The 14,263-nt window shown below is 34.5% G+C and overlaps 1 protein-coding gene across 1 annotated transcript in view; it reads right to left on the bottom strand.

Annotated features, from left to right (window-relative positions):
• Positions 1-14,263, bottom strand: part of UGGT2 (UDP-glucose glycoprotein glucosyltransferase 2) — a 78,439-nt gene that overhangs the window by 16,406 nt on the left and 47,770 nt on the right. Inside the window, exons 22-28 of the mRNA XM_010024716.1 lie at positions 12,382-12,509; positions 10,388-10,483; positions 8,606-8,708; positions 6,143-6,222; positions 4,253-4,442; positions 3,327-3,485; positions 2,054-2,139 (exon numbers count right to left, since the gene is read on the bottom strand). Of these exons, the coding sequence (XP_010023018.1) occupies positions 2,054-2,139; positions 3,327-3,485; positions 4,253-4,442; positions 6,143-6,222; positions 8,606-8,708; positions 10,388-10,483; positions 12,382-12,509 (842 nt within the window). The remainder of the gene's footprint in view (positions 1-2,053; positions 2,140-3,326; positions 3,486-4,252; positions 4,443-6,142; positions 6,223-8,605; positions 8,709-10,387; positions 10,484-12,381; positions 12,510-14,263) is intronic.

The raw sequence follows: 14,263 nt of genomic DNA, 5'->3' as shown, positions 1-14,263 counted from the left end.
TCAGCAGGAGCTCATATATATCTTTAGATATAAAATATTTTCTGCAGTTTTACCTTGCAGTAACTACCTTTTTTCTTACCAACATAACAGAATTAAAGTTCCAATAATAGTGCTCAGATTGCTGCTGAAGTATACCAATTTTCATTTCTGTAAATTTATAGTAATTTATTAATAGTAAATTGATTTACAAGTGTGACTGCTTCAAAATACTGTTCCTTGTTAGCAGCAGTGTTAAAGCAGCAGTAGTAAAAAAAATAAAAGCAGCTTATTTCAAAAGCTGTATATTTAGATAAAGTAAAAATTAATTACCTGCATTTGTATTAGATACAACTATGAGAGAAGCAAATAGGTACTGAGGTGTAGAACATGCTGTAACTTCAGATGCTGTATTTCTCCTAAAACTCCTGTGACAATGTATAGGCCTGTGCCTCAAAGAAAACAGGTCATCTCACTCACAGGAGATAACATTCAACAGGAGAGGATATGACTAGTACATGAGGATGGAGAATATACTGCAATATCTCTTGGCAAAATCGCGTCCTGTCAAATAGTTGCTTAAGTTCTGATAGCAATTTGATACTATTAATACTGATATCAGTAGAAGTAATATCCAAGATTCTGGTACAGCCTCCCAAACATACTTCAGCTGTCATACTCTAAGCCTACGGCTTGTAATAATTAAACTAAATAAATGCTTTTGCTTAGATTCCTTGTCAAGTATTAATTTTACATAACTTAGCTGAGGTCAATTAAGCTCATTTGTATTACTTCTTAGGGAAAATCAGGGATCTTAAAAAATGGCAGATGATTTAATTTTCCTTTGATCCACCCTAGAATGTAGTTTGTTTCATTTCTGTTACATTTTTAAATTCAACCACAGCTCAGTATATTACATTTTTAAACCATGATATCTTTCATAAATCATTTTATATATCTTAAGAATTAAATGTTAAACTAGACAAATGATATAGCTACAGCTGATGGAGATAAGGTGAACTTCTTAGGATAAAGACTACTTTTTTCTGCTTTTTCAACAGATTGTTAGTGGTTGAAAATCACAAACAAATAGAATGACCCTAATATCCCATTAAACATTTCTTCCTATAACAGTGAAACTGATGCATTAACTAAGTATTCAAAAGAGCAAAGACATTAATAAATCTTTTCTTATTATTTTTTAATAGCAGCTGATGACTAAACATCATATGGAACTATGTGTTCCTGAACTCCAAGTAATAATAAATATTTTATAAGAAATAGACCTCTTTCAGCCCACAGAATTACAGGAGTGCAGTGGAGGGGAAGGAAAAACTGAAGCTGAAATAAAAGGAAACAGTACTGTTCCTCTAGAAGGGATCATATCCAAAGCTTCAAGAGGAAGCCCTCATATGGTTCAGACCTATACTGTTACATAGAACATGAGAAAAAAGATGATTCTTCCAAGGAATAGTTGGAATGATGGCTAATGTATGTTCCTTATATGAAAACTGACTATGGAAATTACAGATCTATAAGCTATATAGATGGCAACTAAATGCCAGTGACTGGAGTACAATGTGACTTCTTTCCCTCTCTTGGGGTTTCTCCCAAGAGAGAAATGTGGCACAGTTGACATGCAGCCAGGGTAAAGAATTGAAGGTGCTTTGTGCTTCTATATCCTAAGGTGAAGGTATAACCACAGTGATTCTTTGATGACTAAGGTGACTAAGAAACACTCAGAATTAACTGAAGAAAAAAGCATAGCTTTGAAATGAATACAATGCTCCTGTTAAAAAAAGACAGCCACCCATCAGTAACTGCATTCAGAGGCACATTTAGGGCTGAAAAAAAAACTATGGGAGGGAAATTCATGGCACTTCCTTGAGCTGATGAAGATGCTGCTTACACTCTGAGGAAGTAAGTTCTCTCTTACAAACTTTAAATCATTATTTGCTTCTTGTTCTAATTTTCTCATGTTATTTTTACTCATTTTCCTTCAGTACTGTCAGATCTTTTCAAAACCTGTTGCATTTTCAGATTCATTTATGTTTCCAAAAGATGGATCAATACTTACGAGAAAACCTGATAGATCTCTTCGGATCTTCCTTTACGCAATCTCAGTGTCCAAGCTCCTGGATTTGCTTTCAGCTGAAAATATCCCTATGAAAAAAAGGAAAGATGGGCAATTGTTCTGTCAGTGTTTCAAAATCAACCATGTACACATACAAAAAAGAATTATCCAACATTTGGTACTGCAGCCAGGGTTAGTAACCATCACCTACTCTCACACTAGCCCTGTAACTACTATGGCAGTGATGGAAACAACCATCACCTTTCCTGTACGTCCATATGAACGTATTTCAGTGCTCCCTTTGGTTGTAGCTGAAACTGAGTTGTGTACAAAATCTCAACCTAGAACAGCAAGTAAGTAAGCAGTAAAGAAACTGATCCTAACCTAAAAAGCAGTTATTAAACTGACCCTAAAGATTCTTTGTAACTTCAAATTTTTGTCTTGAGCAACTTTCCAAGTCAACACAACTCCTTCCCAACTTAGGAACACTGCATACAGCTATCACTATGTGAAAGCCACATGAAGCATGCTTTGGAATGTGAAGAATCATTAAGTTTCATCATGCTGAATATCCTCTACTGTTGAGACTGTATTCAGTATTTGTGTAAAAATCAAAGATTTATGGTTTAAACATTTTATTCCTTGTGATACAGTGTTTACAGAGAACAGAGAATAGTAGATGGGTAACACTTTATTCATCAAAATCCTTCCGTGTCAAATTATCTTACCCAATAGAAAATAAATCTTTCACTTCAGAAATCACAAGATCTTCTGCTTTACAGATTGCTAAAATGAAAAATAATTACTCTGGATGATCAGAAGATTTCTCAGGTGTATGTTTGTCCCACAGAGGCTTTAAACATTTAACTAAAGCATCTAAAATAAAAGTCGTCTTTTGCCTGGATCATTGTGTAACAAAAATGGTTATTTTAATCATAATGTGATTCATACCTTAAATTTGTCAGTGGAATCTCCATCTGAACATAACTACCTCCTACCATCTACTCCAGGCAATTAGGTTTCCAGTTTAGACACTTCAGATAAGAGTCTAAAATTAGGCTATATCCAAAACTATATTGGATTAGGAGTGGGGGAAAACTCAGCAAATTAGAGATCCACATCTTTTGTAGATAGTCTCGACTTCAGGATGCTCCTGGTACCAGTAGCATTACTAAGGTTGCAACACAGCGAAATAGATTTAAAGAACAAGAAGCTCCTAAGGAATTCTCATTAAGAGTGTGCAATAATATTGATAATTTCTGTACTTGGTACTTACCAGATTGGCCATCACAATAGTATCAACCATTACAGGATTACTCTTTGTGCCCAGAGTGAACTGTAACCCTCGAGGAGGTTGTCCAGTTGTCACATCAAAGCAGTGTCCTTCAAGCAATATATATTCTAGTTCATATTCTGCTGTAACTGTCCCTTTTATCTGTGGAAGGAACATCTCATCAATAAATTAAGTCATTTAACTATGTGGGAAAAGCAACATATTACAATGACAAACGTGTTGTGTGGGATTTCCCCTCAACTAAATTCCACTGTCAAAAAAAGAGAAAAGCCCTGAGGCATCTCAGCTTTGGTACACTAAAACCCAACCTTTATTTTCACAATACACCTTCCACGATATACACTTTTGGTTAATCAAACACCCTCAATATTTTGCACAATCTTAATGACCGAAACAATGCTAGTGACTTTGAAACTGAGGGATTAAAAATATAATTAAAAAAATTGTGAACTAAAAAAGGGTCAAATATATTTTAATCTGTATTAATAAACAGCCCTAAATTCAGGTTTATTTAAAGATTTATCTAGATTAATCCTATTATTATCAAAAATATATAAAAAATAAAGGAGAAATAGAAAGCTAACAGACAGAATCCCTTAACTGCTTTGTTTTTATCTCCAAAAGCAGTATTTCTGTGAACATTATAAAACTCAACATAGCAGATCAATTGTTTTAATCTGTATTTTGCATTCTGTTTTTTTTCTGTTTCATTGCTTTCTTTTAATATTGCTTTTTTTCTAAAGTAAGAGAGAATGTGAAAAAGAGATGATGAAAATAAAAATGGCAAAATCAATTACCACAGAAAATATTTCTGGAATACAGACAAAAAAGTCTCACAATATTTCTATTTCCCTCTTGAGGTGGAAGGTCCAACACAAGCTTTATAACGCTTACAAACTATTACTTACGTCCTGTAAATGAATGTTATCAAGATCACAGGAACTGTTTACTGCTTCAACCAACCAGCTTTCAGGAGTGATCATGTTTAGAGTCAAAAGGGGTGATTCTGGCAATTCTAGGAATTTTGCCACAGGTTCAGAAGGAAGGTGCTTGTTGATCCCATAAGTCAATTCTGGTTCCAGAACAAAACGATAGAAGCTGTTGAAAAAGAAGTGTTAAAAAAAAAAAAAAAAAAAAAAAAAAATACATTTATGCAGCATGAAATTCCAAACATTAAGTTCCTTTAAAATCCTTTGAAATGTCAAGAATTAACATCATGATGTTTGGAGGCAGAGTAGCTGCCTGTTCTTTTGGAATACTGACAGACAATGCCCACAGCATCTCAAACGGGCCGGAAGGTAAACACATACCTATTTGCTTTTGAGATTTTTTTTCTGTGACAGTGCATGGTTCCCATTAACATTCTCAATGGCTGGAAAGGTGAATACCCAAGAGGTGCATCTAAACATCTTAACTGTGAAATACCTTGAATTCTCACAATCTGTATCACCAAACTAAGCAGGACTAATATCTGCTAGAAGAGAGTCTTTGCGAACAGGTCCCTGATTGCAGAATCAAAGACAGACAGCAGAGTAGAGGACAGGGTCATCCTTTCCAGCTCTTACCCCATGTATTCCACAGGTACAGGTTCCTTGCAACAACAAAATAATGATGATTTTCTTTCTTCCTCTATTGATACTCAACAAAATGAGGAGAATCAGAACAAAGAAAGAAGAGCACTGAAGATGGAGAGTGAAAGCAGCAAGCAATGAGTGCTTCATATGGGGGGAAAAAACCAGAAGGACATTTAATTACTATGAAAAGTTAAAAGTTAAGAAAGTCTGTACCCATAAGGACAAATTCCCACAAATTATTTGGGCTAGTATGTGGATGCATTTCATATAAAACCATTGCTGCAAGAAAAATACTTGCCCGCAGGGCAGATGCCAGAATACTTTTTCCTCTCACCCCTCCCAGGCACAGGGAAAGAACCAGGCGCCAACACCTGCAAAGTGCCTAGCTTTAAAGGCAATCATGACAAGGTTCACACAAGATACTCAGAAGATTGATGATTAAGACACTGTCATGCAGTATAAGAGGTGCGAGTTTGTAGTTCAGTTCCTCTCAGACCAAATAGAAATGGGAAGGACTTCTGTTTTGTGGGCAAGTGATTAATTCTCTAGTCTGCTGGCTAGAGGGCAGGCACTACCACTGGCCTCTGTCATAATAAGATAGGTAAAATATCTGCCAAATGGATGGCATTGCTTAAACAGTTCACTTAAAGGAAAAGGAATCCCTTCTGGGGAATTCACTTCAGTGTAAGCATCTATAATTGAATTAGTGAACCCTGGTTTTCACAGGCAGTTAAAAGACATTTCAAATTTAAGACAGGTACTTTCAGGATATAATAATATTAATGAATTATAATGAGGTCTCAAATGCAGACTGTAAATTTACTTGGACGAATTTCATTTTTAAGTGCTCTTAACTTGTAAAATTCATTGCACAGATTGTAGGCTGTAAGAAGTGACCAAGTCAGGCAAACAATCTCCCTCTGCAAGTTTCCACAGGCATGAAAGACTCTCCATTGATTTCTCTAAGGATTACTTATGAAGTGCATGTGATGGATTAGATCACTTCCCTGTGATCTCACGCTTGACATCTTAGAATTTTTCACTAGACAAGTGCAAACTGCTTCAGTAACTTTCAACTTCCACTCAAATAAAATAACTAATGCAACAAAAGGAATCAGAAATACAAACCACTCTTTACTTTTTAAAGGGAGATGTGCTGATAACACTGTTTTTCCAAACCGAATGAGATCATATACTTGCAAGAAAAATCTATAAGCTACCTACCTCTTCAGAGGTGCTTCTGACAGCTTAGATCTGCAGTTCAAAAACAACCTAAGTTTCATATTGATGATGTCTTTAAGTACCTACAGAAAAAAAAAAAAGATCTCTGTAAAAAGTGGTTCTTTGTAATCACCAAACTTTGAAAATAAGATGAAGTTATCCTTGTGGCATGCTGTCACATCTCAAGCTTCAGTAGAAATCTCAAACATTTTAAAGTTCTAAATATATCTGTGTATTAAGGGATGTTGTCAGATATTCCAAATAAAGATCTGACCTTTTCTAAAACTGCATGGTTTAGCACATGATATTCTTAATAGCCAAAATGTTAGTGTTTTCCCCTAGTGTTGCATTTTTTTAAAGAGCAGCTATCCCTATTTTCCAGTGCTTGAGTAAATTACATCACCTTTCTTCTATTGCATTTTCTAGATTTTAAAGCACTTGAAAGTCTGCAGTACAATACATGCCTTTTACTAATAACCAACTTAAAACAATGACTTTCACTCTTATTAAATAGTTGTATACAGTAAATTGTTAAATATAGCAAAGGTCAGAATTATTTTAATACTTAATAATTTTAAATGTCAGCTGTAGATTAATGATGTGTTAAACTATTCAATCAACTTCAAAACATTACAGCAAGCTAAAATATTTCTACTTCTCTCTCAGTTTCTCCATCTGTTCATTTTCTGGATGCTGTTTTATTGGAACTATAACATTAGGACAGTATTTTTTTCTTATTTTTGTGAGCAATCTATTTTGTTTAAAGTTAACAAGGTTATTGATTTCCTTAAAGCACTCTTAAAAAGTTTATCGAATTATCTTCATTTCTGTAGTTTCTGATCCAAAGTCCTTATTTGAAAGCATAAAGCAGCTGTGTCTACCTTCTGGATATTTATATGGATATTATTAGAAAAGCAAGTATTAAAACCTAAGTTAAAATACTGATACCACTAAGGCTAAAATCTAAAATTACTGTAGCAGCAAGTAGATTTGGAACAAAGCAAGTCAATGGTCATCCTTAAATCTCTTTTATTATAAGCATTTTTTTCTTTCTGCAGTTCAACTCATGGCTACACATACCCTTCACTATAGTGCTATAACTTCGTGTAGTCCTAGGGACCTGTTCTGCTCTAGTTTCTCATTCCCATCCTTTGGAAAAACCAACAAAGACTAGGGAATCGCATAAGGACGACAAGTGAAGAAGCAGGAAGTGGGAACCCAACAGCACTGGAAGCATAACAAGGGAAAGTATTATGTGACATGGGCTAAAGACCTCCAAAACCAAAACAGAGATCAAAGTGACTCAAGCAATTACCATTTGGAATAAAAATCAGGTGTAACCAGTGCTAGCTGGTCTCACCTACTAAAACACACCCAGAATTTTAAACATTGAAGAAAACTATTTCTCAAATAAAGATGTTGCATCCAAAATGATGTAAACCTGTGTTGGACTTTATCTTCAAGGAAGACAAAAAATTCGTCCCATCAGCAAATATGTTTATTTGGTAGTATCAAGCTTTCATTTTCACTGGGAATGGTGAAATGAAACATCTGGCTCTAGAGAAAAGGCAGTGTCTTGAAATATCAGAATTTTCATGATTTTTTTTTAAGTGTTTTACTTTGCTTCACTATTATGTATGAAGAATGAGTGGGTGTTTCAACATTCGATAGAAAAGGCATAAGAGGATATAAAATGGAACGAAAAAAAGCAATGTAAGAATTTATGAAACTTTCGTAATTACTGCAGAGAAAAAGATAAAACAGGATGCAGCCAAAATCAAGTTACAGACTTCAGAATTGTAACAGACCATAAAGAGAAGACAAAATTTACATTTTTATGGGAAACTATAAAGGAACCTGAGATAGAGTGATATTCTGCAGCTAGTGAAAAAAGACAATCATTTTAGGAGCTATGTTTTCAGGACACATACTCTTTAGACAATCAATAGCTACGCACAATGGAAGACTTCCAGCTATGCCTGGTAGCATTAATCAACTGAGAAATACCCTTCCAAGAGCTGAAAGGTTTATAGTCCAATCTTCTTATGATGATATTACAGGACAGATTTAGACCACCTCATTTAGGTACATGGGAAAATAAGGTGATCTGGTTTAATGGAAAGAAGCATGTGCCTCTTAAGATTTTGAGATGGGAGATCCTTTCCCTCTATATTATGCAGACAATCTCCTCCTTTCCTTCTATTGACTATAAAGACCATTTATGGACTTGCTTTTAAGAGGTCCAGTTCCTGCTCCATCTGAATTTTATTTGCAAATAAGGTACTTACAGTGAGGAATTAGATCCTCCCCAACTTTTAAATATGAATTTGAATAAGTAAATATCTATTTTTAAAATACCTAAATTTTGTCTACCCTGTTGCAACACTGTACATGCAAATTAGAATATGTTTAGTAAAAAAGTTTAGCAACAAATACGCAAATTAAAAGAAATGACCACCATCTTACAATCAGTAAGTGAGTCATCTTCTGTGCTTCTCTTGTCAATGGATCCACAATTGCAACAACATCATAGAATGGTTCATTCTGTTGGGGATCGACTTTTACTACACTGGTAAAAAAATAAACATGGTATGAAAAATAAATGTCATGAAAACTCTAAACTGTGTTTGTGGAAATAAACATTTTTAGGTATGAATTTGTAATATCAGAGGCACTTCAATTTTTACTGCTCATGTTTTCCTTGTTTCAAGCAGTAATCATTATTGTTTCCACTAGGAAAGCTAAACATTAACAGCAATTAAAGGTTAAGCATTAATCTGCATAGATCCATACTGCCTGTTAAATACATGCCCCATAACAAAATTGATCAAATAAAATTTTGCTGTGTGTTTTCCTTTTAAAAATGGCCTTCTGGTCACTGGTCTACAGTTTCCTTTACTGATATCTAGAAGCCACTGATTTGACAAGTGCTGGCAGTGCCAGAGTTTAAAAAAAAACAGTGGGGAAAAATAGCATTTGAGAAGTGTGAAACTTGATAGATTGGATTAGCTTTATGCATTCCAGAAAATAATTTAGTTTGATAAACTTGATTAGTCTAAGTCAAAAAGTGCCTAAAGTACTCTGGATCTACAGGAAGGAAATGTTAGTAAACCTCACTTAAAAATATGCTGTAAATACACAAAATGGACTATCTGAAATTTGTTTTCCAGCAAACATATACCTAGAAATATGACTACCATTAGAGAGTCAAACTCCTTCCACTATATAGCATAGTATTGACTCTTATTAGTATAACTTTAGAAAAGGTGTTAGCCATTTAAAACAGACTACTCTATACTGCTGTAGTCATTTCACTCTTTGTATATTCAACAACAGGGCCAGTCCATTGGCCCAGCACACCACACCACAGCAGCTTTACCAATAAAAACTAGCAGGGATTTGAAAATAGCGAAGATTTTTTATTTTGATCATAGTTCTTACATGATGTTCTTTTAAAAAATGTACCTGTCTGCTTCAGAAAGCTTACCCCAGCTAAGCTTAAATTAAATCCAGTTAGTATCCCATTACAAAGAGGACAGGATTCACAGATGCACATCTTGGTATTTTAGGTCTCATTCATTATTGGTGACAACAAAAGATGATGCTTAGGGCATATTCACTTTCTAAATCTATTATCAGAAACACAAGGAGCCAACATACAAGTACACAAATGACACCAATATGAGCTCACCAAGTTCAAGTCTGTTAGATGATGACAGTCTGTTCAGGTTTTCTTAAGGAATTAGATGCCAATGAGCCCTACTAATTTGCATTTTAATGCAATTTAGTTCTACTGGCTCTGTATTTAGTTACGGTCAAGAATGACACCGCTAAGTCACATATAGGTATAAGCATAAGTCTTGACAATAGTACTCAAGACACATAAATAGAAACAGCTGTGGTAAGAGTTTTCCACATGAAAATTAGTGGGGGCTTCTTTTAGCGCGAATCTGTGAAATTATCTCTAACATTTTAGTAAATGTATGAACTCCGAGTTTTTTAACTCCAGACCACCACTTCTATTCACACCACGTCATCACTTTTTTTAGCAAACAGTAAGACTGGAAAATCATTAGGTATTTCTAATTACTTTATTTATGCTAGGGCAGATGAACAGGTTGTTCATAGAATCAACAACTTCTTTTAAAACTGGAATGTTTACTCAAGTTTCTGAAGACGTTATGTTGTCATCAGTACGTTTTAATTTTAAAGCATTATAAATGCAATATCATGACAAAGAGAACTTACCTATGCTGTTCTTTGAGTAATTCAACATCCTGTCTCACCTCGGTTTTTGGCAAAGATGACAGCAGGGCATCTATTTTCATAATCAAATCACTGCCACTATAGTAAGTCAGGCACATATAATTTGTTTTTCATTAGAAAAGGAGTAAAACATTCACATTTTAAAGTATGTCTGTCTGCATAAGGGATATTTTAAAAGCCCACATCCCAAACCTGGACTCTTTAAAAACGATTGCCACCTGAAGATTTGTAGCTTTGAATAAAACTTTTACATGACAATAACCAAGACCCACTAGTGCCTTAGAGTTTGTGAATTACACACTTTTAAAACTTAAGTGATGCAAAACTAGTAGAATTGCCATTCAGCCTCACAGTTTGCATGGTGCAAACTGCTGACATTTACAGCTCTTCATTGAGCATTCTGATGTCTTTATTTGAGCAACCTGGTCTAGTGGAAGATGTCCATGCTCATGACAGAGGGTTGGAACTAGATGATTAAGGTCCCTTCCAACCCAAATCATTCTACTGTTTTTTATTTCTTACTGGAATTTCTTTAGAAACTTAGAATCATAGAATGGTTTGGGTTGGAAAGGATCTTAAGATCATCTAGTTCCAACCCCCCCTGCCATGGGCAGGGATGTTTCACCCTAGACCATGTCACCCAAGGCTCTGTCCAACCTGGCCTTGAACACTGCCAGGGATGGCGCATTCACCACTTCTTTGGCCAACCTGTTCAAGTGCCTCAATACTGTCACAGTAAAGAACTTCTTCCTTACATCTAACCTGAACTTCCCCTGTTTTAGTTTGAACCCATTACCCCCTGTCCTATCACTGCAGCCCCTGATAGTTCTACTTCAGTGTCACGAAGTCTTAACATTTGATTAAATAGGTTTTGCCTCTCAATAGTTATCTCCTTGATATTTCTACCTCTTCTTGAATTTGTTTTTCTGGTAGTTATTCTTTCAGTTGTACCAGTCCTTCCAGATAACAGAAATGATACTTAGACACAGAAAGTCAACAGACATTGTAAAAATAATATAATTTTGCTCTTTTCTTTGAACGCAAACTGGATCCTTAGATTAAAATCTGGCTAGAACTCATGTTTACATCTCTTCAATTAACGGACGTGTGAATGTTGTCTAGCAAGGTGTCAGAACGCCACATTGCCCACACCTCTACAGGCTCCTTTTCTAATGATTCCAAAGATAATGCACTTTTCTCACTTCAAATATCAATACTCGGCTATTGTGGTGTTAAGATGCACTGGATTTTATCAAGCTTATTATCATTATAATTACTCTTAAGTAAACAAAAGCTAATAGGTATTGTTTACAGTTAGCTGTACTCATCTCTTGGTACAGTGAAAGTAGATAAAGTATTTGGAGTAATTTAGCAGATCTGCACAAATGTTATGAGGCAAGTTGGAGAGGACACAGATATAATTCTTTGGACACACGATCTCTTTTATGCCTTAGCCTCATCACACATATGACCAATGATGAAAGGGTACATGTCTCTCAAATAACAAGGAGGTAGCAAAGAGGCTGTCAGCTGCAGGGTAAATGACACACGCAGTTGAAATCCAACATATACAGTTTATATACAATGGAAAACTATGTTAAGTAGTATAATCAGCCAAGCATAATGGTGATGCAAAATTCAGCAGATGTGCCATTTCTTATGGAAAACAGAACAAGGGTTTGAGTAGGTAACTATACTAAGCCTGTCAGGGAAATGCTAAAAAGGAAATGAGGGACAGTTAAACTTGTCTATATAGAAGTACTCAGATGCTAAGTAAGAAGATAACAAATATATAGCATGTAAACAACAAACGCTTTAACTGCATTTAGAATGTATATATGTAAATATATAGTATGAAGAGTACTATGACTATATATTTGAACCTTTTTATTTCCCATGCAAAAGGATTATTAATTTGTCATAGGCAATAAATAAGGCAGTATATCATAAAGCCTCAAAATGCAAAAGAATTTTACCTTTTACTACTGTTTCCCATCTCTTTGACAATAGCTTTAATCTTCTTTGCTGAGGTACTATATGTTATCTTTTCCAACAAATTAAAGTCTTCTGCATAAAATTCATTTTCATCTAAAGGACCTAGTACCTTACATAGAGAAAAAAAATGACACTAAGCATAGAATGTCCCGATGACGTTTCTTCTGTAAGCAAAAATATACTAAAATTTTGAATGAATAAACAATATTCAATATGCACACACACACTTCGCACTCTATGCATCAGTATTATTAGCTATATATTAATAAACTGTATAGTAACTATACAGGCTTAGGTTTTTACAGTTATGTAATTACAGTTAATTACCAATCAGAAAGAACAGCTGCAATGGAAATATCCATGATATTTTTCATTATATATACCTATGTGAAGGACCATACTATTTAAAAATAACAAATCTTAAGTTATTTTAAACTGAAATTCCAATTACTACCTGCCAACCACTCTCTTTAGTTGTTTAATTCAGTGAACACAGAGTCTTTATTTCTCAAGGTTTCTCAGATGAAGCAGAAAGGATAAAAAGGAAGAAAACAGCAAAGGATGAGAAAAGTAGGATATCCAGAGACAAGAACCACAACTACTTTTTTTGGTATCTGAAGGAGAAGAAGGTGCCTTGAAGTCCCAGAAAATAGCCTTTAGGATGTTTTTTGGATTTCCTACTCATAGTCCACCAGGCTAAAATGACCCAAGTCAACTTTGAGAGCCTAAGGGGCTCCCAGGATTTAGAGTATCATGACGTACATTTAGTGTTGAGTCCCCCTCTCCCAAAATTCAATTTCTTCCTAGAAATGAGAGGTTATCTAAGAAAATTACACTTCTGAATAATTGATTAATTTTAACGATGCATGAGATAGAGAAAACCATAATGTGATTATGAATTACCATGCTACTTTTGTAGAAGTAATAATTAGAAAAAAAATACATAAATTTGCTCATAAATACAAAACTTCAGTGCTGAAATAGCAAGGATAGAAATGAAGGATATCCCACGTCTTTTTTAAAGTAATCTTTTAAAGTGAAAACACACTTTCAGATAGATGAATACATATTATCAAATTTATCTAAGTATTTTAAAGAAACTTATTTCCTCCGAACTTAAAATATGACCTTATTTGAGCTTTTTTAGGCTCAGTATTTTTAGGAATACAGTAACAACCATTTATAAAATAACATTACACATTTGGGGGGTGGGAGCGGGGAGAACAAAAAAGCCAACACAATTCTTCTGTGCTTCATCAACAAAAATGCTTTCTGTGGGTTTGTTAGTGGTATTTCAGTTGTATCTCAGAAGCCATTTAAGATGCATAAGAGCAACTAAGCCAACAATTTAAAGAGAGTTTCCAGGAACAACATGCCAAAATAGTACCTCTACTTTTTTCTAATAGTAGAGGAATACATACAAAATAGAAAAGAGATAACTCAAAGAGTAGTATGAATAAACTGTATTTGTAATGTAAGGTATTGACTGTCATTAACAAGTACTAAATACTGAACCCAATATTATGGGTTCAGCTATAGCCACACCATAATTAAGGCTACTGGTTTCAGAATATACATACAAGAAACTGAAACAACAAGCATACTGTACCTTTATTTGAACACTAAGAATTAAGACTAACAATTTAATAGTTATAAACAATTTGGGTTTTTACAGCTTGAAAGACTACCCCAATCAACCTTTTTTTTTTTTTTTATTATATAAGCTGTATTTTATCCTAGCTCAAATGTGTAAAATATAGGTAACTTCAGGATCAAAAAATATTATTAAATATCATTTGTAATGCATCAAATATTAACATATTTAAAGAATTTTGTAGGATTAACTCTTAATAGCTGTGGGAC

This window comes from Nestor notabilis, unplaced genomic scaffold (genome assembly GCF_000696875.1).
Source record: "Nestor notabilis isolate BGI_N333 unplaced genomic scaffold, ASM69687v1 scaffold2082, whole genome shotgun sequence".
Lineage (NCBI taxonomy): Eukaryota > Metazoa > Chordata > Aves > Psittaciformes > Psittacidae > Nestor > Nestor notabilis.
Note: the sequence above shows the minus strand (reverse complement) of the source record. Positions and strands in the feature narration are given on the sequence as shown.